This window comes from Mustela lutreola, chromosome 11 (assembly GCF_030435805.1).
Source record: "Mustela lutreola isolate mMusLut2 chromosome 11, mMusLut2.pri, whole genome shotgun sequence".
Classification (NCBI taxonomy): domain Eukaryota; kingdom Metazoa; phylum Chordata; class Mammalia; order Carnivora; family Mustelidae; genus Mustela; species Mustela lutreola.
The window spans coordinates 44,854,924-44,880,136 of NC_081300.1; the positions used below are offsets into that span (position 1 = coordinate 44,854,924).

A 25,213-nucleotide genomic window follows, 5' to 3' on the forward strand; every position below is an offset into this window, starting at 1 on the left:
ATTTTCATAGAACTGCCTTGCTCATTCTAAAATTCATGTTCAGTAGAACAACAAAGGTAAAGTGGAGACACTGTTGATAAAAAAGGATTAGAGAGAGGATTTGTTCTGCCAGATATAAAAATAAATAATGAAGATACAATAACTGAAAGTGCAAAAATATTAACACAGAAATAAAAACACAGCACTAAAATGAAATTCTAGAAATGTACCATTGCATAAATAATAATTTACTATAAGATAAAGGTGGCATATCAGAAAAAGGATAATGAATTCTTCAGTAAATACTGTTGAGACCCGCATTCTAACTGGGAAAAAGGTAATTTCTGCTACAGACATTTACAAAAATAAAATAATTACTGAAGATGTAAAGGTATATGTACATATGTGAGAGGTGTGTGTATAGATATCTTGGAAGAAAATATGGAAGCACATCATTATGGACTCAGGATGAGGAAGAATTTTTTAGAATATAGTGAAATTCAAAAGTCATAAAGCATGAGAGCAATAAATCTAATACTGTGGTTTAAAGTCTTCTAAAAGATTCTAAAAACAAAGTTATTAGTTAAAAGATTGGGAAAAAGATATTTATAACATATACAACAAGTATTCTCCTATATATGTCTAGAAAGCAGTAAGCATTCAACAGATAAATGAGCAAAAGTAATATGCTAGAAATTTCCCAGAGAAAATACTAGTGGTGGCATTTTTGCTTCAGGCAGTAAGTGGACTAGATTTACTGAGGAAAAATTACAGGACATTCTAACTAGATCAGCCTAAGACATTTTCATTCCAGTGTTGGGTGCACAGAAGTTGTCAAAAAAGTTGTCAGTAAAAATAAGCAATAACCACACTCTAAAGGTAGAGCTAGCTGCCTTAGGGGCAAATGCCTGTGGCTGGCACTACTGCCTGGACCTCTGTTAAAGTGAAGAAAGTATATCTGAGACTTCTGGGTTAAGTCAGGTTCCCTATAACAGGTACTTAAGTGATCCCAAGTCAATAACCACCCCTTGTTCCCATGAGAAAGAAAGTCACAAATCCTCTCTAGAGTAAAGCAAACTCAGTTTAGGTCCTTAGGTTTAATCTGATCTACCCATCCAATGAGGTTTTAAACTCAGAAATTGTATTTTCTTACCTTTTTTTTTTTTTTTTTTTTTGAGAGAGAGCAGGTGTGCACAAGGTGGGGGTGGGGGTGGTGAAAGGAGAGGGAAAGAGAGAATCCCACACAGGGTCCAAGCCCAGCATGGAACCTGACGCAGGGCTTGCTTGATCTCAAGACCCTGACATCATGACCTAAACCAAAATCAAAAGCCTTATGCTCAACTCATTCAGGTGCCCCACATTTTTCACTTCTAAATGTCCCTTTTTCAAATCACTGTATTCATTTTTAAACAGAAAATTGTTCCCTGCTCAGTTTTGTGATTCCACATTTTATTTCTAACCATTTCATAATAATTTTTCACATTGAATATTTGATCATCCAATGTTTGAAGTCACTGAGGTTTCAAATGTGCTGCTGTTTCATTGTAGTTTAACTCTCAGGGTGACTTTTCCTTATATGTTTTACTTTTGAAGATGAATACATACATGGATACCAGAAAACCATGGATTGATATTTTTAAAGTACTGAAAGCCAAAAAAAAAAAAAAAACAAAACAAAAAAAACCTATAATTCTACAATAATTCTATCACTCCTAACATCATCTATATAAATAACCTAAGGTAATCTAAAATTATCAGAAATATGATCCTAATAAGCTAATTAGCATAGGATTAAAGAAAAAAGCAATGTGCATTTCTATATCATAATAACAGAATAGGTAGTTATCAAAAATATTTATAATAGAAATAAAAAGCTACCTAGGAATAAATACAACATATAAATACAACAAATTCTGTATAACCTGTGTAGATAAAATTATTTCACTTTATTGAAAGATGTTAAAGAAGGCATGCATAAAGGAAAATATAAATTATAGATATAAGGCTCAAAATTATAAAGAAATCAGCTTAAGGAAAATGGACTCAATGTTATGCCAATTCAAATTCCAGCAGACATTTTTGGTGGAATTTAAACTAATACTTAAATTTATATGTAACAGCAAAAACTCAAGAAAAGCCAACAACAGTGGAAGGGTGGGGTACGTAAGTTAAAAACAGAGAAGAAATAAAGGAGTACGTAAAGGAGATGCCTTAACAGATTCAAAATTTATTATGAAGCTATAGTAAACTGAGAAGCATGCTATTGGAAATGAACAAATTAACCAATAAGACAAAATAGGGATGGAAAAGATTAACTAAAAATCATAGCCTAGAAAAGACTCTAGATGTGACGTAGGAGATACTATAGATCACTGAGGAAAGACAGAGTCTTCATTAATGCTGCTGGAACAAATGATTATGCATACCGGAAAGAATGAATTAGGATTTCTATCATATATTATAAGAAAAAACAAAACCAAAATTGAACCAAGATTTAAATATAAGAAGTAAAATTTCAAAACTTTTAGAACACTGTAAAGGAGGCTATCTTTATGATATCAAGGAGCATATTCATATAAACAATTCATAAAAGAAATTGCTAAATTCAACTACTTTTTAAAAAAATACAACTACTTTGAAATGAAGAACTTCTGTTCCTCAAAATACACCATAAATGTACTGAAAACACTAACTCCAATAAATACTGGCATTACAGAAAAGTATAAAGAGTTACACTAGGATTTCTACTTAGTGACAGTCACTTATAACAGACAATTGTTGATTAAGAAAACTAACAAGATTATTTGACCATAGAGTTGAGGGTCCATATCTGGGCTCTCTACTCTGTTCCACTGGTCTATGTGTCTGTTTTTATGCCAGTACCATGCGGTCTTGGTGATCACAGCTTTGCAGTAAAGCTTGAAATCAGGTAACATGATGCCCCCAGTTTTATTTTTGTTTTTCAACATTTCCTTAGTGATTCGGGGTCTCTTCTGATTCCATACAAATTTTAGGATTATTTGCTCCAGCTCTTTGAAAAATACCGGTGGAATTTTGATTGGAATGGCATTAAAAGTATAGATTGCTCTAGGCAGTATAGACATCTTAACAATGTTTATTCTTCCGATCCAAGAGCATGGAATGGTCTTCCATCTTTTTGTGTCTTCTTCAATTTCTTTCATGAGTGTTCTGTAGTTCCTCGAGTATAGATCCTTTACCTCTTTGGTAAGATTTATTACCTTATTACTTGGTAGGTTTATTCCCAGGTATCTTATGGTTCTTGGTGCTATAGTAAATGGAATTGATTCTCTAATTTCCCTTTCTGTATTTTCATTGTTAGTGTATAAGAAAGCCACTGATTTCTGTACATTGACTTTGTATCCTGCCACGTTGCTGAATTGTTGTATGAGTTCTAGTAGTTTGGAGGTGGAGTCTTTTGGGTTTTCCATATAAAGAATCATGTCATCTGCAAAGAGAAAGAGTTTGACTTGTTCATTGCCAATTTGGATACTTTTTATTTTTCTTTGTTGTCTGATTGCTGTTGCTAGGACTTCTAATACTATGTTGAACAAGAGTGGTGAAAGTGGGCATCCTTGTCGTGTTCCTGATCTCAACGGGAAGGCTGCAAGCTTTTTCCCATTGAGGATGATATTTGCTGTGGGTCTTTCATAGATTATATGAAGTTCAGGAATGTTCCCTCTATCCCTACACTTTGAAGCGTTTTAATCAGGAACAGATGCTAGATTTTGTCAAATGCTTTTTCTCCATCAATTGAGAGGACCATGTGGTTCTTCTCTCTTCTCTTATTAATTTGTTCTATCACATTGATTGATTTGCGAATGTTGAGCCATCCTTGTAGCCCAGGAATGAATCCCACCTGATCATGGTGGATAATCTTTTTTTTTTTTTTTTTTTTTTAAAGATTTATTTATTTATTTATTTGACAGAGAGAAATCACAAGTAGATGGAGAGGCAGGCAGAGAGAGAGAGAGAGGGAAGCAGGCTCCCTGCCGAGCAGAGAGCCCGATGCGGGACTCGATCCCAGGACCCTGAGATCATGACCTGAGCCGAAGGCAGCAGCTTAACCCACTGAGCCACCCAGGCGCCCATGGTGGATAATCTTTTTAATGTGCTGTTGGATCCTGTTTGCTAGGATCTTGTTGAGAATCTTAGCATCCATATTCATCAGTGATGTTGGTCTGAAATTCTCCTTTTTGGTAGGGTCTTTGCCTGGTTTGGGGATTAAGGTAATGCTGGCTTCATAGAAATAGTCTGGAAATTTTCCTTCTGCTTCAACTTTTTGAAACAGCTTCAGAATAGGTGTTATTTCTTCTTTGAAAGTTTGATAGAATTCCCCAGGGAATCCATCAGGTCCTGGCTCTTGTTTTTTGGGAGGTTTTTGATCACTGCTTCAATCTCATTACTAGATATCGGTCTATTCGGGTTGTCAATTTCTTCCTGGTTCAATTTTGGGAGTTTTTAGTTTTCCAGGAATGCATCCACTTCATCTAGGTTGCTTAGCTTATTGGCATATAACTGTTGATAATAACTTCTGATGATTGTTTCTACTTCCTTGGTGTTAGTTGTGATATCTCCCTTTTCATTCATAATTTTATTAATTTGGGCTTTCTCTCTTTTCTTTTGGATTAGTGTGGCCAATGGTTTATCGATCTTATTGATTCTTTCAAAAAACCAGCTTCTAGTTTCACAAAATAGGAATAAATATACAGTGGAAAAAAGACAGTCTCTTCAATAAATGGTGTTGGGAAAACTGGACAGCTATATGTAGAAGAATGAAACTCGACCATTCTCTTACACCATACACAAAGATAAACTCAAAATGGATAAAAGACCTCAGCATGAGACAGAAATCCATCAGAATCCTAGAGGAGAATATAGGCAGTAACCTCTTCGATATCAGCCACAGCAACTTCTTTCAAGATGTCTCCAAAGGCAAAGGAAACAAAAGCAAAAATGAACTTTTGGGACTTCATCAAAATCAAAAGCTTCTGCACAGCAAAGGGAACAGTCAACAAAATAAAGAGGCAACCCATGGAATGGGAGAAGATATTTGCAAATGACAGTACAGACAAAAGGTTGATATCCAGGATCTATAAAGAACTCAAACTCAACAATCAGACAATCATATAAAACTCAACAAAACAGACAATCATATAAAAAAAATGGGCAGAAGATATGAACAGACACTTCTCCAATGAAGACATACAAATGGCTATCAGACACATGAAAAAATGTTCATTATCACTAGCCATCAGGGAGATTCAAATTGAAACCACATTGAGATACCACCTTACACCAGTTAGAATGGCCAAAATTAACAAGACAGGAAACAACATGTGTTGGAGGGAATGTGGAGAAAGGGGAACCCTCTTCCACTGTTGGTGGAAATGCAAGTTGGTGCAGCCACTTTGGAGAACAGTGTGGAGATTCCTCAAGAAATTAAAAACAGGGCTTCCCTATGACCCTGCCATTGCACTCCTGGGTATTTACCCCAAAGATACAGACGTAGTGAAAAGAAGGGCCATCTGTACCCCAATGTTTATAGCAGCAATGGTCACCAAACTGTGGAAAGAACCAAGATGCCCTTCAACGGACGAATAGATAAGGAAGATGTGGTCCATATACACTATAGAGTATTATATTATGCCTCCATCAGAAAGGATGAATACCCAACTTTTGTAGCAACATGGACGGGACTGGAAGAGATTATGCTGAGTGAAATAAGTCAAGCAGAGAGAGTCAATTATCATATGGTTTCACTTATTTGTGGAGCATAACAAATATCATGGAGGACAAGGGGAGTTAGAGAGGAGAAGGGAGTTGAGGGAAATTGGAAAGGGAGGTGAACCATGAGAGACTACAGACTCTGAAAAACAATCTGAGGGTTCTGAAGGGGTGGGGGGTGGGAGGTTGGGGGAACCAGGTGGTGGGTATTAGAGAGGGCACAGATTGCATGGGGGCACTGGGTGTGGTGCAAAAACAATGAATACTGTTACGCTGAATAGAAATAAAAAATTAAAAAAAAAAAAAGAAAGAAAGAAAAACTAACAAAGCCAGAACATTTTTTTTAAGTCTGTTTGAAGGCAGAGACATGCCAAGGAAACCAGGTTTTGAGAAGACACAGTCCCAAGATAAAAGAAACTCACCAACAGAAACCCAATTTTCTCTATGCTGTTTTCCTTTGGGCATGTGCAAATTCCTGTGGAAGACAACACTAAGAAGCCATGAAGAGGGAACACCTGGGTGGCTCAGTTGGTTAAGGGTCTGCCTTTGGCTCAGGTCATGATCCCAGAGTCCTGGGATCAAGTCCCACACTGGGCTCCTTACTCAGCAAGGAGCTTGCTTCTCCCTCTGCCTGCTGCTCCCCCTGCTTGTGTGCGCTTGTTCTCGTGCGCTCACTCTCTCTGGAAAATAAATAAGTAAATAAAATCTTAAAAAAACAAAAAATGGAAAGAAAAAAAAAAGCCATGGAGAGGGTAGGCAATATCATGATGATGGAGAGAAAGTTCGAGTTCAAGGTTTTTGAGGCTGCCAATATTCAGGGTGAAAGCCATGTTCCTATAAAAGAACTGAGGCACAAAGAAGCAGACTTGACATTGTGTGATTTTTCATTCAAAGCACTGAACACTGAGGCTCTGCAAAAAGTTTATGAAGAGTACTCTGAGAAGGATTCTGGGAGATAGCAGAAGAGCATCAGGAATCTGTCTGGTATAACTACTTTGGAACTTTTGAATCTTTTGAAGGCTTCCAACTTCCAGGGGAAGGTTTGTAAGAAATTGGGGTTTTGGTCAATTTCGGCTGTTACTTGGCAAGGGCTACCCATCCCCCAGGCTCCAGCCCTGGTGCAAAGAGCAATGCACATGTATTAGAGCAGTCTGCACATAGCTTGTGGCAACTAGGGTAGGGCGGGGGCGGGGAGGAAAAATTGTCCTCCAATTATCAGGAATATATGCTCAGATCACAGATTGTTTCTTCTGATCTCAGTGGTGCAGACTATGAGCTGGGTGGCCATTGTTGCTGCTACTTCTCCCTCTGTTTGCAAAGCCCTCATCCTCTAGCCAAAGTGACTTCTAAGGCATTTAAAGGGCCAGTCCCATTTTCCCCCATACCCTCATTTTCTTCTTTTGAAAGCCAGATATGAACGATTAGGACATTCAAAGGCAACTGCATACATAGGGGAAATAAGAAAGTCACCGGACACGCCCAGGGAAAAATCAAAAGCTAAAACAATCTAAAATCTAAAGTTTATACCTTAAGTTGATCCTACAACAAAAACAAAACACACACACACACACACACACACACACAAAAGACAAAAGGCAACAAGCCCTAGGGAATGGGAAGAAGGTAATTTCCAGGGACACTACATTATTAGAGTCAAATGTCCAATTTCAACAGAAAATCGTGAGACATACAAAGAAATAGGAAAGTATGACCAATTAAAAGGAAAAAATAATCCATAGAAACTATCTCTGAAAAAGACCCCAAGATAGATGTACTAGACAAAGACTTCAAAATAACTGTTTTAAAGATGCTCAAAAAACAGGGATATCTGGGTGGCTCAGTGGGTTAGCGTCTGCCTTCGGCTCAGGTCATGATCTCAGGGTCCTGGGATCAAGCCCCAAATCAGGCTCTCAGCTTGGCATGGAGCCTGCATCTCCCTCCCTCTCTGCCTGCCTACTTGTCATCCATCTGTCAAATAAATAAAATCTTAAAAAAAAAAAAAAGATGTTAAAAAAACAAATGGAAGATATGAGGAGAGCCAAAAAAATTATGTATGAAAAAAATGGAAGTAACAATAAAGAGAAAATCTAAGGGGCACCTGGATGGCTCAGACGGTTAAGTACTGACATTGGTTCAGGTCAAGATCTCAGGGTCCTGGGGTGGAACCAAGCATCGGGCTCCCTGTTCAGCTAGGAGTCTGCTTCTCCCTCTCCCTCTGCCCCTCACCCCCTGGCCTGTGCTTTCTCTCCCTCTCTCTCTCAAGTTAAAACAAACAAACAAAACACAAGAATGATCTCATATCAACAAAATAATTTTACAATTTCAGGAACTAGAAAACTAAAGGACAATCTAAACCCAAAGTAGCATAAGGAAGGAAAAATAAAAATTAGAACAGAAATAAACAAAAGAGAATAGAAAAGCAATAAGGAAAATTAACCCCAAAGTTGGTATTTGAAAAGATAGAAAAATGAACAAAACTTAGCTAGACTAATAAATAAAAAGAGACTTGAATGAACTAAAAACTGAAATGAAAGTAGAGACATCACTACTGATTCTGAAGAAATTAAAAAAAAAATAGAGAATACTAAGAAAACTATATGCAAAAAAAGAGAATAAACTAGATCAAATGGACAAATTCCTAGAAACACAAAACCTACCAAAAAAATCACAAAGAAAATCTAAATAGATCAATAACTACTAAGGAGACTGAATTAGTAATCAAAAAATCTCCCAACAAATAAAAGCTCTGGCTCCACTGCGAATTATACCAAACATTTAAAGGAGAACTAATATCAAATCCTCTAAAACTTTTCCAAAAAACTGAAGAGGAGAAGATACTTCCTAACCCATTCTATGAAGCCAGCATTACCATGATACTAAAGCCAGACAAAAATACCATAAGGAAACTAAAAATTGGTGTGCCTGTCTGACTCTGTTGGTACAGCATGTGACTCTTGATCTTAGAGTTGTGATTTCAAGATCCACATTAGGCATAGGACTTAGTTTAAAAAAAGAAAAAAGTGGGGGAGGGAACCTGGGTGACACAGTTAAGTGTCCAACTCTTGGTTTCATCTCAAGTCATGATCTCAGAGTAGTGAGATCAAGCCCTGCCTTGGGCTCTGTGCTCAGTACAGACTCTGCTTAAAACTGTCTCTTTTTCTCCCTCTGCCCCTCACCTGCCCACGCTCTCTGTCTCTCAAATGAATATTTTTTAAAAAATTAAAAACATTTAAAAGAAAACTATTGACCAATATCCCTTATGAACAATGATGCAAAATTCCTCAACAACGTACTAACAAACTGAATTCGACAGCATATTAAAGGATCATACACCAAGACTAAGTGGGATTTATTCCTGGAGTACAAAGATGGCTCAATAGACAAATCTGATCAATTTAATACAGAAATAAAAATTTAACAAAAAGGAGGGGGAAAAGCCTCTGATCCTCTCAACTGATGCTGAGAAATAGTTTTACAAAATTCAACACGTTTTCATGATAAAAACATTAAAAAAACCAGGAATGGAAGCAAAGTTATCTCAACATAATAAAACAACATATGAAAAACTGGGGCACCTGGGTGGCTTAAGTAGGTTAGGCCTCTGCCTTCGGCTTGGGTCATGGTCTCAGGATCCTGAAATCGAGCCCTGCATCAGGCTCTCTGCTTAGTGGAGAGCCCACTTCCCCCGCTCTCTCTCTGTCTGTCTCTCTGCCTACCTGTGATCTCTGTCAAATAAGTACATAAACTCTTTTTTAAAAAATGTATGAAAAACACACAGTGAAAAACATATTCAATAATGAAAGACTGAAAACTTTGCCTCTAAGATCAAGAACAAGATAAAGATGTTAACTTTCGCCTCTTCTATTCAACCTGGTAGTGGAAGATCTAGTCAGAGCAATTACACAAGAAAAGAAGCAAGAGGGCGCCTGGGTGGCTCAGTGGGTTAAGCCGCTGCCTTTGGCTCAGGTCATGATCTCAGGGTCCTGGGATCAAGTCCCGCATAGGGCTGTCTGCTCAGCAGGGAGCCTGCTTCTCTCTCTCTCTCTCTCTCTCTCTCTCTGCCTGCCTCTCTGTCTACTTGTGATCTGTCAAATAAATAAATAAATAAATCTTTAAAAAAAAAAAAAAGAAAAGAAAAAAGAAAAGAAGCAAGAGAATCCAAATTGGAAAGGAAGAAGTAAAATTATCTCCATTCCCACAGACAACATGTTCCCATGTGTTAGAAAACCCTAAAGATTTCACAAAAAGTTAGAATTAATAAATGCACTGAACAAAGTAGCAGGATACAAAGTCAACACACTAAAAAATCAGTTACATGGAGCACCTGAGTGGCTCGGTCATTAAGCATCTGCCTTCAGCTCAGGTCATGATCCCAGGGTTCTGGGATCAAGTCCCACATCAGGCTCCCTACTTAACCAGGAAGCCTCTTCTCCCTCTCCCTCTGCCTGCCAACTCCCCCTGCTTGTGTTGCCTCTCTTGCTGTGTGTGTCCCTCTGTAGAATAAATAAAATCTCTTAAAAAAATTTTTTTTAAAATCAGTTACATTTCTATACATTAACAATGGACAATTTGTGAAGGAAATAAGAAATTACATTTACAATAGCATCAACAAAAATAAATAGTAATAAATTTAACCAAGAAGCCAAAAGACTTGCACAATGAAAACTATAAAATGTTGAAAGAAATTAGACATAAATGAATAGAAATGCCCCATATTCACGGACTGCAAATATTACTAAGATGTCTTGTTACCCAGAACAATCTACAGATGTAATGCAATCCTCTATCAAATCCCAGTGACATTTTTTGCAGAAATAGAAAAACCCAACTTACAATTCACATGGAACTCCATGGACCCTGAATAGCCAAACAATCCAAAAAGAAAGATGGAAGACCCACTTCCTGATGTCAAAATTTACTACTATGCTACAGAAATCAAGATAGTGTGGTACTAACATAAAGACTGACAAATCACCAAATGAAACGGAACAGAGAATACATAAATAAACCCTTACATATTATGTTCAAATGATTTTTGACAAGGGCGCCAAGACTTTTCAGTGGGTAAGGATACTATTTTTAGCAATACTATAGAGATGAAGAAACTGGATATCTACATTAAAATGGGTGATGCTGGACCTTTACCTAATTCCATATATAAAAATAACTGAAAAAAAGGATCAAGAACCAGAAAGGATAAAAAAAATATAGGACTGGGACGCCTGGGTGGCTCAGTTGGTTAAGCAGCTGCCTTCGGCTCAGGTCATGATCCCAGCGTCCTGGGATCGAGTCCCATATCGGGCTCCTTGCTCAGCAGGAAGCCTGCTTCTCCCTCTGCCTGCCGTTCTGTCTGCCTGTGCTCACTCTCTTCCCCTCTCTCTCTCTGATAAATAAATAAAATCTTTAAAAAAATATATATAGGACCAAAAACTGTAAAACTCTTAGAAGAAAACAGGACAAAAGCTTTACGACATTGGATTTGGCAATAATTTCTTGGATATAACACCAAAGGCACAAGCAACAAAAGAATATTAAACAAACTGGATTTCACAAATTTCGTGCTTCAAAAGACATTAACTTTAGAGTAAAAAGGCAATCCACAGAAGAAAATATTTGCAAATCATACATCCAATAAGGGAGAAATATACAGAATATAAAATTCAATAACAAAAAAATGATTATAAAATGGGCAAAGTACTAGAAAGTTATCCAAAGAAGATATACAAATGGCCAATAAGCACAAGAAAAGATGCTCAACATCACTAATCATTAGGCAAATGCAAATCAAAACCACAAAGAAATACCACCTACATCTATTATGAAGACTATTACCAAAGAAAACAAAACCAGAAAATAACAAGTGTTGGCAAGAATGTGGAGAAATTTGAACCCCTGTGCACTGTTGACGGGAATGTAAAATGGTACAACTGCTGTGGAAAACAGAATAAGAGATCCTCAAAAAATTAAAAATAAATACCATATGATCCCATAGCTCCATTTCTGGATATATAACCAAAAGAACTGAAAACAAACGTCAAGATATTTGTATGTCGGTGTTCATAGTAGCATCATTCACAATAATTAAATGTGAAAGACACTCAACTGTCCACTAACAGATGAGTGGATAAACAACAGAATGTAATTCAAAGGAAATTCTGACTTATGCTACAACATGGATCAATCTTTGAGGACATTATTCTAAGTGGAATAAGCCAGTCACAAAAAGACAAATACTGTGTAATTCCATTTACATGAGACTGTTGTAGTCAAAATCACAAAGATAGAAAAGTAAAATGTTGGTTGCCAGGGGCTGGTGGGGGGAAGTGAAGAATGAGGACTAATTGTTTAAAAGGTGGTTTCATTTTATAAAATGAAAAAAGTTCTGGAGATAGTATGATGGTTGTATAACAACATGAATGTACTTAATGCCACTTAAAAATGGTTAAGATGGTATATTTTCTGTTATGTATATTTTCCCCCCAAAATTTTTTTTAAAGATTTTATTTATTTATTTGACAGAGATCACAAGAAAGAAGAGAGGCAGGCAGGGGGGTGGGGAAGCAGGCTCCCTGCTGAGCAGAGAGCCCAATGCGGGGCTCAATCCCAGAACCCTGGGATCACACTTGAGCCAAAGGCAGAGGCTTTAACCCACTGAGCCACCCAGGCACCCCCCAAATTTTTTTAAAAACGGAAAAATTAAGAATTAAGACAGTTTACAACAACAACAACAAAAGCATGGTGAATTTTAAGCACTCTTAAAGTACGGAGGAAATAAAAATTGGGGTTCAGAGTCCAACAAAGAGAAAAGCACCCTAACTCTTAGTTGAAACTCTTAAGGGACTACATCCTGGAGCTAGGAGAACCAAAGGGACACAGAATCTTGGAAAGATTACAACCTAGCTTTGAACCAGCTCAATTACTGACTATATTGAGGCAATCTGCTCCTCTACTGCCAAACAGAAAATTGGGCAAATTCTCTTTCTGGAGGTAACTAATCCAAAACTCCTATAATTATTTTTTAAACATATCTGACACTGACTCAAAAAAATTACTAGGTGGAGACCAAGAAACAGGACAAAAAAGCCAGGTAAAAGAGAGACTTACAGTTAACATGGATATTAGCAATATTAGGCATGGACTTTAAAATAAGCATGATTAATTGTAAGAACACAGAAGATAAAATACTTCTACCAGCTCAGTTGGTTAAGCATCCACTCCTGAGACTCTGGATTTTGGCTCATGTCATGATCTCAAGGTTGTGAGATCAAGCCCTCCCTTGCCTTGGCTCTGTGCTGGGGTGTGGAGCCTGCTAAAGATTTTTTCTCTCTCCCCACTGCTGCTACCCCACTCCCTGCCTAGAAAAAAAGATACCTCCATTAGATAACAATAATATTTTAAAAAAGAAATGGCACTTATGATTTCTGGTAAGGGCAGAGTTAACTTGATTAATAATTACAAAATCAACATACAACTTTTAAAAAGGCAACCATTTTAAAAAGACAAATCTGGGGCACCTAGGTGGCTGAGTCAATTAAGCTTCTGCTTTCTGCTCAGGTCATGATCTCAGTGTCCTGGAATCAAGGCTGCATCCTGCTCCTTGCTCCACAGGGGGTCTGCTTCTCCCCCTCTCTCTATCCCTCCCCATGCCTGCATGTATACTCTCCTTCTCTAAAATAAAAATATTTTTTAAAAAATAATAAAAATAAAAAAGATAAATCTATGAGCCCCTGGGTGACTCAGTCAGTTAAGCATCCATCTTTTGGTTTTGGCTCTTATCATGATCTTGGGGTCCCGGGACTGAACCCCATGTTGGGCTCCCCACTCAGCAGGGAGCCTGCTTGAGATTCTTTCCCTCTGACACTACCCTCAAGCTCACTCTCCCTCCCTCTCTTTCTTTAAAATAAATGTCTTAAAATTAAAAATACAAATCTAAACTACAATGACAGGAAACTACTCAGTGGCTGGCTGGAGTGTAACAAGGGGACTGGCTAGGAAAGAGCACCAGGAAGCTTTTGGGGTGTTGAAAATAGTCTATGTATCTTGACTGACACAGACTAAACATACTGCTTTAGAAAACAATGATGTCTGCCTAGATGTCCATCTTCTAACATTTCCTCCCAAAAGCAAAACAAAATAAGGAAAACCACAATGTCAGCATAACTCAAAGAATATCCAAACTTCAAAATAAGTATAAATGGAAAAAAAAAAAAAAAAGGGGAAAACAAATCCCACTGAAGGTTCTCTTGTCCTCTGCCAATCAGTTCTCCACACACTCACTCCCTGACCCACCTATGTGCTCCTACATCATCTGACTTAAGGCCTGTGGAAAAATCAGACTAAGAAAAACTGCTGTAAAGAGGCCAGAGAATTGGTGGCAGTGGCAGGCATAAGGATGAATTATTCTATCAGAAGACAAAGTACATCCCAAATCAAAAAATAATAAAAAGATATCCTAGTAGATCACAGTATGAGCTACATTTAATTAAACTTCACAGACTTACATATGTAAGCTTAGGGGTGGGGAACGAAAATGGGGAAAGGAAAAACTCATATAGTGCTGCAGACAAGAGAATCAAGGAGGTTTTTCATAGCCAAGAGATGCGACCAAAACCCTATTAAGACACATTCAAGAACAGCGTAAAAACAATGAAGAAAATGAAAAGAAGATAAAAGAGATAAAACAAGATCAGAAGCAAAATAATGGGAAGGAAAGTAAAAAGAATAAAATTCATACTACCGCATTCCATGGAGAGTAAAACACAAAACAATTGGCTAGAACTAATATTTCAAACCACAATCCAAGAAAACTTCACAGACATTTATTTAAGAGACCAGAATCTACATATTAAAAGGGCCAACTGGTAACCTGGGAAAGTGAAGTCAGAATGGTCAATGTCTCACTGTACATCTTAATATAAAAATATTAGATTTCAAAGATAAAGAAATAAATTCTCAAGGCCTAAATAAATAATAAAACAAATATCAAGACAATAGTAGAGAAGCATTTTTAAAAATGCAATACAAAATGTTAATTTCAAATCCAGCCAGCTGTCCTTCAAGTATGGAGGACACTGAAACTGTTTTTAACATATAAGAATTTAGAATATTCTATACCAAAAGAGCCTTTCTTGAGTAGATGAACTTCATCCAACCAAGAGATAACTAAGAAAAATTCAGAGAAAGGACTGAAGATGATCATTTTAATATAAAAGTAGACGTACAGGGGCGCCTGGGTGGCTCAGTTGGTTAAAGCCTCTGCCTTCAGCTCAGGTTAAGATCTCAGGGTCTCAGGGTCCAGCCCCACATCTGGCTCTCTGCTCAGCAGGGAGCCTGCTTCTCCCCCCCTCTCTCTCTGTCAAATAAATAAAATCTTTAAAAAAAAAAAAAGTAGACCAATAACTAAAAACCGGTGGAGATGAGGGCGCCTGGGTGGCTCACTGGGTTAAGCCGCTGCCTTCGGCTCAGGTCATGATCTCAGGGTCCTGGGATCGAGTCCCACATCGGGCTCTCTGCTCAGCGGGGAGCCTGCTTCCTCCTCTCTCTGCCTGCCTCTCTGCCTACTTGTGATCTCTCTCTGTCAAATAAATAAAAATAAATAAATAAATAAATAAATAATCTTTAAAAAAAAAAAGACTAAAGTACAAATGTTTTTATATTGTGACACAGAAATGACACAACTAAAACTGGGAAAAGGTTGAGGAAGAACAAAGTGGATTTTTGTATAGATAATAGGCAGAAATTAAAGAATATCAATACAAGAAGGACAAACTTAAAACTGTAATGCCTCTGGAACAAAGCGTAGGAGATAATCTTTGTAAGCTAGAGTTGCACAAACATTTCTTGGATAAACATGAAAAGCATAATTTACAAAGAAAAACAATGAACTGAACTTTAGCAAAATTAAATGTTTGCCCTGTGAAAGACACTGGTGAGCAATGATGTAACACACTACAAAGAAATTTTTCCCAAATCACTCCATGGCAAAAGACATGAATCTTGGATACATAAAAATGCTAAAAACTCAACCATATGAAAACAAATAACTCAGTAAGAAAAACTGGGCAAAACATTTGAACACAGACTTCACTGAAGAAGGTATATGGATAGCAAATAAATACAAGAACAGATGCTCAAGGTCTTTAATCATTAGGAAAATGCAAATTAAAATCACAAAAATAACCACAATATACTTATTAGGATGGCAAAAATCAAAAGAACTGACAATACCAAGAGCTGACCAAGTTGAAGAGCAAATGAACTCTTATCATTGCTGGTAGAAATGCAAAATCGTAGTTCCTTTGGTAAACAGTTTGATAGTTTCTTAAATAGTTAAACACATTCCTAGTGATCCAACAGTCATATTCCTAGATATTTACTACAGAGAAAAGAAAAACTATGTTCACATAAAAATCTATATATAAATGTTTATAGCAGCTTTACATATTATTGTCAAAAAGCAGAAACGACCCAATGTCAATCAACAGGAGATAGATTTACATTTATACAAAGATTACTTCTCACCAATATAAAAGAACACTCTTCTAATATTCAAAATGATATGAATGAATCTCAAAAACATGCAGAGTGAAAAAAGATGCAAAAAGGTTAATGTAATTTTTCATTTATGTGAAGTTTAAGAATAGACAAAATTGATCTACAGAGACGGATGTAAGAATAGCAGCTGCTGGAGGGAGGGGTCAGAGGTAATTGATTTGAAAGGAGCATGAAGGTGAAGGATATATTCAATATCTTGATTATACAGGGATATATGCTTATCAAAATTCATAGAAATATATACTTAAGATTTGTGTGCTTGTTTATAAATTATACTCAATAAAGTATTGTCAGCTTTTTAAGGCATCAATATATTTACTTCATAAGTATTATTCTTTCATCTTTTCTTAACCAGATTAAATTTTAACTATTTCCTTTAACGAGACCAAATTTTAACTATTTATTTTCTTTACCTGAAGGATGTTGTTCCATTTTCTTTTATTTTATTGTTCTGAACAGGAGATGCTTGGAGTGACAGAATCTTATTTCCTGTCAGGGTAATTTGCTTTAGAATGGAAGCTATACAAACAACGGAAGAAAGAAAAATGAACTTTTAAAAAAAAATCATGCCATATTAGGAAAAATGCAGAACAACAGCTTTTAGTATATACAAAATAATCAAAGAAAATTTCAAGCTGTCCTAGAACTATGTTTAAATTCAAAAATGACAATGAATATATTCCCTGAACAAGCAATCATTTATAAAATCAAGACATCTCCATTTCTTTTTATTTTTTTTTTTATTTTTTTTTTTTTTTAAAGATTTTATTTATTTATTTGACAGAGAGAAATCACAAGTAGGCAGAGAGGCAGGCAGAGAGAGAGAGGAGGAAGCAGGCTCCTCGCTGAGCAGAGAGCCCGATGCGGGACTCGATCCCAGGACCCTGAGATCATGACCTGAGCCAAAGGCAGCGGCTTAACCCACTGAGCCACCCAGGCGCCCCTCCATTTCTTTTTAAATAGTCTTCAAACAAGTCTACAGAATTACCGGCATTATAAAAACATGCAGAAAAAGTGACAGGTGATAAATGTTAATATATCATTTATATTTGTAGATTTAAAAAACATATGAAATCTCTAACTTTTATGTGTAAGAATGATTTCAAACTTAGAAAAAGTACAGTCTAAAAAGAAATAAAGTTATAGCAATTTTTATGTTAAAAAAGGGCTTTACTTACAAAGAGGTTATTCTAATTCCAAAATACAATGAGCAGCTGCTTCTTTTATTCTAAAGCAACACATATCCCTAAAAAGTAGGCTATGTATGTACAAAGAATGTACTAAATGTTTATTTTGCAGCCCTCCCTCCTAGGTGTTATTTAAAAGACTATCTTCTCTTAATATAACAATAAAAAAAGAGAATACAAAAATCCCATCATATTCCAAACCCAGTGTGATGAGGCAGGGATGGATTGGGGTCTACCTGGAGGAAACTGGCTGGTAGGTATTGCAGTGCTCACTGGCATCTTCTTCGGTCCAGATTTCTGAATCGTCAATGCTGAGGAATGGGAAAGTGTGGTCACTTGTTTTGCAACACCTCCTGAAGGCTGCTGGACTACCTGAAACAATGAGAACTATTAATACAGTCATTCAACTAAACCTGCTTTAGAAAAGAACAAGCTTTCAGCTGTAACAGTAAGAAGTGACTGTGCTCACTTAACTGTAAATATACCTTTACATCAGCAAAATGAAAATCTACTTAAAATTTATATTTGTACATCACAAAATTATCTTGTTCAATATCACACAATGTATTTTATTTTTAGAGTGGAATTCAAATTTGCATTATATACTGCCCAACTTAAACCTCCATTTGGGTCCTATTTTCATTTTTTAACTTATGGAAATTTTCAAATATATACAAAAGTAGAGAGAAAAATAAAATGAAACCACCTATTCCATTATTACCCAGCTTCAAAAATGATTAATTCTTTACCAATCCTGTTTTATCCATTCCCACTCATTTTCTCACCATCCTCAAATATTTTTTAAAAAATCCCCAGTATATCTTTTTATCCCTAAATATTTCAAAATATATTTCTAAAAGATAAGAACTTTTAATGAGCTGCTTCTTACAAGTCTCTGACAAAAAAGAATTCTAGGGCAGTCTCCAAGAGAACAGTTCAAGAAATCCAGAGGGCAAGGGTTAGGGATAAAATAAGAGATATTAAAATAATAGTAGGGCCTTATTTTTAGCTCAAAAAAGGAAAGTCAAAATAGCAGAGCTTCATTTTTTCACTCCAAAAAAGAAAAAGTCCATTATTGATAGTGAATTACTTAAAAGTCCTTAAACTCAGATATGGCTAATATAAGTAATTCAGGAGAAAGATTTCTGAACAGATTTTGGGGATAGGATTTATTCTGTTCTCTAATTTTTTGTAAATAAAATACAAAATTTAGTTGTATTAGTAAACAAAACTAAATCACAAGAAACTCAAAATGCCCCAGTAAAGAATCCCATGGGAACTAAAACCCATATAGAAGAAATACAAGTTGGAATAATTTAACTGCCATCATTCTATAAAAAGACACTCTTGAAGGACAGAATGAACTCTTGAAAACAATGATGTATTTCAGTAAATTGAGATTATAAATTGACTTGCATTGTAAAGTATTAGGGGTCAGATTTATGCTCTACAAAGTAACAATTTGATAGATGAACACATAAAAGAAGATATGGTATACATACAACGGAATAGTACTCAGCTACAAAAAGAATAAAATCTTGCCATCTGCAACAACATGGATGGACCTAAGACAGTATTATACACTAAGTGAAAAAAGTCACATCCAGTTATAAAATAAGACACATGAATACAATATATAGTATATAGAATACAGTTAATAATATTTTAATAAGGGTGCCTGGGTGGCTCGGTGGGTTAAGCCGCTGCCTTCGGCTCAGGTCATGATCTCAGGGTCCTGGGATCGAGGCCCGCATCGGGCTCTCTGCTCAGCAGGGAGCCTGCTTCCTCCTCTCTCTCTCTCTGCCTGCCTCTCTGCCTACTCGTGATCTCTGTCTGTCAAATAAATAAATAAAACCTTTAAAAAAATAATAATAATATTTTAATAACTTTGTATGATGACAGATGATACCTATGTTTAGTGTAGTAATCACTTCCTAATGTATTTAAATGTTGAACATTACTATGTTGTATGTTGAAACTAATACTGTGGGGGCGCCTGGGTGGCTCAGTGTGTTAAAGCCTCTGCCTTCGGCTCAGGTCATGATCCCAGGGGCCTGGGGTCGAGCCCCACATTGGGCTCCCTGCTCAGCAGAAGCCTGCTTCCTCCTCTCTCTCTACCTGCCTCTCTGCATACTTATGATCTCTGTCAAATAAATAAATAAAATCTTAAAAAAAAAAAGAAGAAACTTAATACTGTGTATCAACTGTACTTCAAAAAAAATTTTTATATGTGTATGCATAGAGAAAGGTCTGTAAGTCAAAAAACAAACTGATTATTTCCTAGGATTCTACTGCAGGGTAATTTTGTTTTCTACTTTGTGTATTTATTATATATTTTACAGGTATCTACATTACTTGCTTTTTTATGATTAGCATAAGCTACATTTATAATTAGAAAAATAATAAAGTTGAATTTTCAAATAACTAAAAATGAGAATTTTTTTTTTTTCTTTAAAGATTTAATTTATTTATTTGACAGACAGAGATCACAAGTAGGCAGAGAGGAAGGCAGAGAGAGAGAGAGAGAGAGGGAAGCAGGCTTCCCGCGGAGCAGGGAGCCCGATGTGGGGCTTGATCCCAGGACCCTGAGACCATGACCCGAGCCAAAGGCAGCAGCCCAAACCACTGAGCCACCCAGGCGCCCCTAAAAATGAGAATATTATTAGAAAAAAATAAATTCTACAAAATAATATACATTCAGAGTCACATTATGCATTCAGACTGAAACTCAACAGAAACAATCTAACAATTCTGGCTTACCTTCCTATTCACATTTTCTTCCTTAATATCCTTTATTAAGTATTCTTTTCCAGTATTTTAATTGTGAAAAACAGTAATAAAATATTAGTGAAGTGTTTATGAGTTAATCTTCATACCATTTGGATAGGTACTCAAATAACAGACGAAAGGCCTGCCCTGGAGGTGGACACAGCCTGGCTGTGTGCACCCTCAGCTATAAAGAGTGGGGGATGGGGCGAAAAGGGGTGGGCCCCCATGAGACCTCAACACCAGTGTGCAGCCCTGGCAAGAACAAGCTGGGCAAAGCAAGCCTCAGTGCCTCAGTGCCCACTGTAGGATCCCGGGTGTGCCTCACTCTGCCTACAGCGCAACTGGGGTCAAGATCATACATGCAGAGGAAGGCAAATATGCTGGTTAAAAATATATAGAGGCACATGGATGGCTAAGTGGTGGAGCAAGCGACTCTTGATCTTGGGGTTGTGAGTTCAAGCCCCACCTTGGTGTAGTGATTAAATAAAACCTCAAAAAAGTGCACATATATATATCCCTAACTTTACAAATTATATTTATATTATTACATATATATTAAATATAGACATATATATTATATGTGATATTTATATATGTCATGAAGTTCTGAGCTGGGATTTAACAATCCTGGATCCCTCTCATTCCATATCTTAATAACTATAACACTTGAAGCAGCATATGTGTGGAATACTCCTGCACACTTGCTGAACAAAATAAAATACAATGAATGAGAAAGTATAAGTGAATTCATTATTATTCTTTCAAAGAAGTACCATTTAAAACAACAGTGTTAGAATAGCATTTATGGAGACTGAAATGATCATAGATTGAAATTCACCTAAAGAGGTATTTACTCCTACTTGGCAAGCAAAAGAAAGAGCTATTATATTTTTAAAAACTTAAGTCCTTTACTTAATTTCCCTCCAAAAGGCCACTAGACAGGAAAATCAATAAATAGTACATACCTTAGACTTTCCTTTTGACACATCAAATTCTGATGTTTTATTTGGATGTTAACATAAAATAATGTTCTAGTAATTTACAGAAATACAGGTCTAGTGCTTCACAGTATTACCTGGGTTTTTTTTTAAAGACTTTATTTATTTACTTATTTATTTGAGAGAGAGATGGAGAGAATGAGAGAAGGAGAGAGAGAGAGAGAGAGAGAATGACAGGGGGAAAAGGGTCAGAGGGAGAAGAAGACTCCCCACTCAGCAGGGAGCCTGATGCAGGACTTGATCGTGGGACTCAACAATCATGACCTGAGCCAGAGGCAGCTGCTCAACCAAATGACCCACCCAGGTGCCCATTACTTAAGGATTTTTTTTACATTAATTATGATTTTTACATTATGCTCCGGGATATCAGACAAGGAACTATTCGTAAATTTCATAGGGAAAGGTTGCAAAGAAACACAAGTGCGGATGAAACAAATAGATAAGAATGCCTTACTTTTTTTTTTTTTTTTAAAGATTTTATTTGAGAGAGAGAGAGCACATGCGAGCAGGGGGTGGGGAGAAGGAAAGAATCTCAAGCAGACTCCTCACTAAACGAGGAGCCTGATGGAGATTGATCTCACAACCCTGAGATTATGACCTGAGCCAAAATTAAGAGTCCAGCACTTAACCAACTGAGCCACCCAGGTGATCCCATCCCTTATACTTTCCTTTCCCTGTATTTCAATCTTCACCTACTCCCCTGTTCATAAATACACAACAATCAAATTCTTACCTCTAATCAAGTAGTACATACACACACAGTGATTGGAATCAAGGTATTATCTCCTCTAATTTCTACATAATATTCAGTATGTGATTACTGGCATGCACTTGGTAGGCTGAGTTCTAGAAAACAAAGGACCCTAACTATACAAAAGCTGCAGCTTTATAGTCAGAAAATACATGTTAGTTGCTAACTATTTCTCAGTAACAGCCAATACGTGGTTCTTGTACCACTATTTCCTTATCTTCTGGGACAATGGCATACGTCACTAAATGGCATCACTTCTATATACCTTATCCAGTCTCAGAATCTTAACATAGAGCTCCAGTAAAATCCTACAAAGAAAGTTGAAACTTGGGCGCCTGGGTGGCTCAGTTGGTTAGGCAATTGCCTTCAGCTCAAGTCATGATCCTGGAGCCCCAGGATTGAGGCCCACATCGGGCTCCCAGCTCCATGGGGAGTCTGCTTCTCCCTCTGACCTTCTGCTCTCTCTCTCTCAAATAAATAAATGAAATCTTTAAAAAAAAAAAAAAAAAAAAAGAAAGAAAGAAAAGAAAGTTAACACTTGCTTTGCCATACACAGTCTATATTAAAACTCAATCTTGATAAACTTCAGAATACATTGTTTCTTTCATTTAAAGGGCCTTCTAAACACTTAAAAATGTGCTCAAATGAATTCTTAATTATATTACCAGCCTTTATAGGACTCTACAAATGCTGCTTAAAATTGAGAACCTATCAATTTCTGTTAAAAACTTAAATGTGCTTATTGTGTGATTTGATTTATAAGAAATTCTAGAACAAGCAAAAATAACCTGTGGGAGAAAATTGTCTACCTTTCCTCTCACTCTTAACAGAATGCAGAAAGAAAAAGTGCTTAAATCTAGATCCTTAGGTCAGTTCAATATGAAAATGAGAGTGAACTACTTGAGCCAATGAAGTAATTAATGAGTAGGGAGAAAAGAAACAAGATCAATTTTTACTTCAAGTTCTCTAATAAAAATACTGGCCACCAGCATACTCAGAAACTAAAATTTGTACCTTGAAAATACTTCTTCCAGTGAAAACTGAAGTCAGAGTCAGTCAGCAGAATTATGTCTCATAGGCTATTTCATATAAAAATGTATTTGTTGAAAATTCTTTAATCTCCCCCCTACTTTAAAATAATTAGATAGCAGAAGAAAATTTGATGTACAAAAACACATTTTTTCCTAATATTCTGGATTAGTTTGTTTTAGGAGACCATCTTTACTTCAATATAATGAAATGGAAAATGACCACATTTAATAATACACTAATTTTTTTTGTCCTATACCTACAAAAGAGTAATATTTGGAGAATGTTGAACATACTGACCATTTATTTATCAAATGTCAACAATTCTGTTAAGAAGAAATGCAAGTAAAAGAGTCACTCAGGGAAATACATATCTGAAATAGGGAATATATCCATGATAATACTAAAACTTTCTGCCCTATCTCTTAATATAAAGTATTTCTGGGCACCTGGGTGACTCAGTCAGTTAAGCCTCTGCCTTTGGCTCAAGTCATGATCCCAGAGTCCTAGGATTGAGCCCTAAGTCAGGCGCCATGCTCAGAGGAGAGACTGCTTCTCCCTCTACCCCTCCTCGCCAACTGTGATCTCTCCCTCTCTCCCTCTCAGATAAATAAATAAAATCTTTAAAAAAATAAATAGGTATAAAATATTTTAAAAGATATTCAAGTGATATATAAATATAAGATTACTAGCAAGAGTAACAACATTCAGTTTACTCTCTAAATTTTTTTCCTCTCAACTTTTTTTTCTAAAAATACAGACCAGGAATCTTGAATTAACTTTCTCATTCATGAATTTTATTCATACATATTGTGGATTTGAGAGGCTTATTGTTTAATTTTTATGTGGTAGAATCTGTTACAAAAATGTATCAAATTTAATTCTAAAAATGATCAGATCGAAATTAAAATTTAGTTTTTCTCTATTAAATTAGCTTTTGCTAATTACGTTTAAATTTAATTAAAATTATAATATTCAGTTTAAGTTAAATTTAGCTTTTGCTCAACTATGAATAAAACAGTTTTTTCACGAATATCCTAAGCATCAAAACAGAAAGCTTCTAGTTACTATCTTCCCATGATCAGCAGACTATAGTACAATTCATCTATTTTCTTTCATTAACTTTTAAAGAAAGGTAAACATTAAGCTTAACATTTAGCTGGAGTGTGTAACATCATATAACACCTACCATACCAGAACTGATAGGTAACCAATAACACTAACCTTTACAAGATCTAGATTGTCAGATGAAATCACAGGAACTACTGATTAGGACCATGTTTCAAAAATTCAAGCATTTGAGGACCAAAATATACAAAGCAATGAACTACCGGCACAAAATGAAAAACTTTCATCTAAAGAAACTGTGAACAATTCCAGTTATTTCATTTGATAAGAATTCTAGCAGATCCCCAGAGGATAACATATAATGTATTATTTGAAATGTATTATATGAAATGTATTATTTCATAAAATATTAATTATATAAAATCTAAACCCTGCAATGGGAGATTAAGAGGAGCCTTATAAACTGAAAGTGTGATATTTAAAACATCCAGAAGGCAAGAAACCTCAACAATTATCCATAAAAACTAGTACATGCTAGAAATAAATAAAATTTATTTTTTTAAGGTTTTTAAGATTTTTTTTTTTAAGGTTTTATTTATTTGAGAGAGAGAATGAGACGAGAGAGCATGAGATGGGAGAGTTCAAAGGGAGAAGCAGACCCCCTGCCAAGCAGGGAGCCCAATATGGGACTAGATCCTGGGACTCTGGAATCATGACCTGAGCGGAAGGCAGTTGTTTAACCAACTGAGCCACCCACGCGCCCCTGGAAGAGGTTTTAAACTTCATGAGCAATCACTAAAGGAAATATACAAACAAAAGATTTTTTTAGAGTGTGTGCAGGTATGAGAAAGCAGGATGGGGGGAGGGGCAAAGGGAGAGAGAGAAGAAAGAACCTCAAGCAGGCTCCACACCAGCACAGAGCCTGAACCAAGGGGTGGGGTGGGGGGGCCTCAATCTCATGACCCTGAGATCATGACCCAAGCCCAAATCAAGAGTAGGTCGCTTAACCAACTGAGCCACCCAGGCACCCCAGAAATAAACAAATTTTAATATTAATTTAATATTGAACAATCATACTTGTATTCTTCAGCTCATTTTTGGAGACTACATCCTGAGTTGCACAAACCACAGAT

General features: G+C 36.3%; 1 protein-coding gene across 3 annotated transcripts in view; it reads right to left on the reverse strand.

Annotated features, from left to right (window-relative positions):
- The window catches only part of TAF4B (TATA-box binding protein associated factor 4b), a 133,637-nt gene that overhangs the window by 75,426 nt on the left and 32,998 nt on the right, over positions 1-25,213 (reverse strand). For all 3 annotated transcript variants that reach the window (XM_059139938.1, XM_059139939.1, XM_059139940.1), the window contains exons 8-9: positions 17,702-17,837; positions 16,692-16,797 (exon numbers count right to left, since the gene is read on the reverse strand). In XM_059139938.1, the coding sequence (XP_058995921.1) occupies positions 16,692-16,797; positions 17,702-17,837 (242 nt within the window). The remainder of the gene's footprint in view (positions 1-16,691; positions 16,798-17,701; positions 17,838-25,213) is intronic.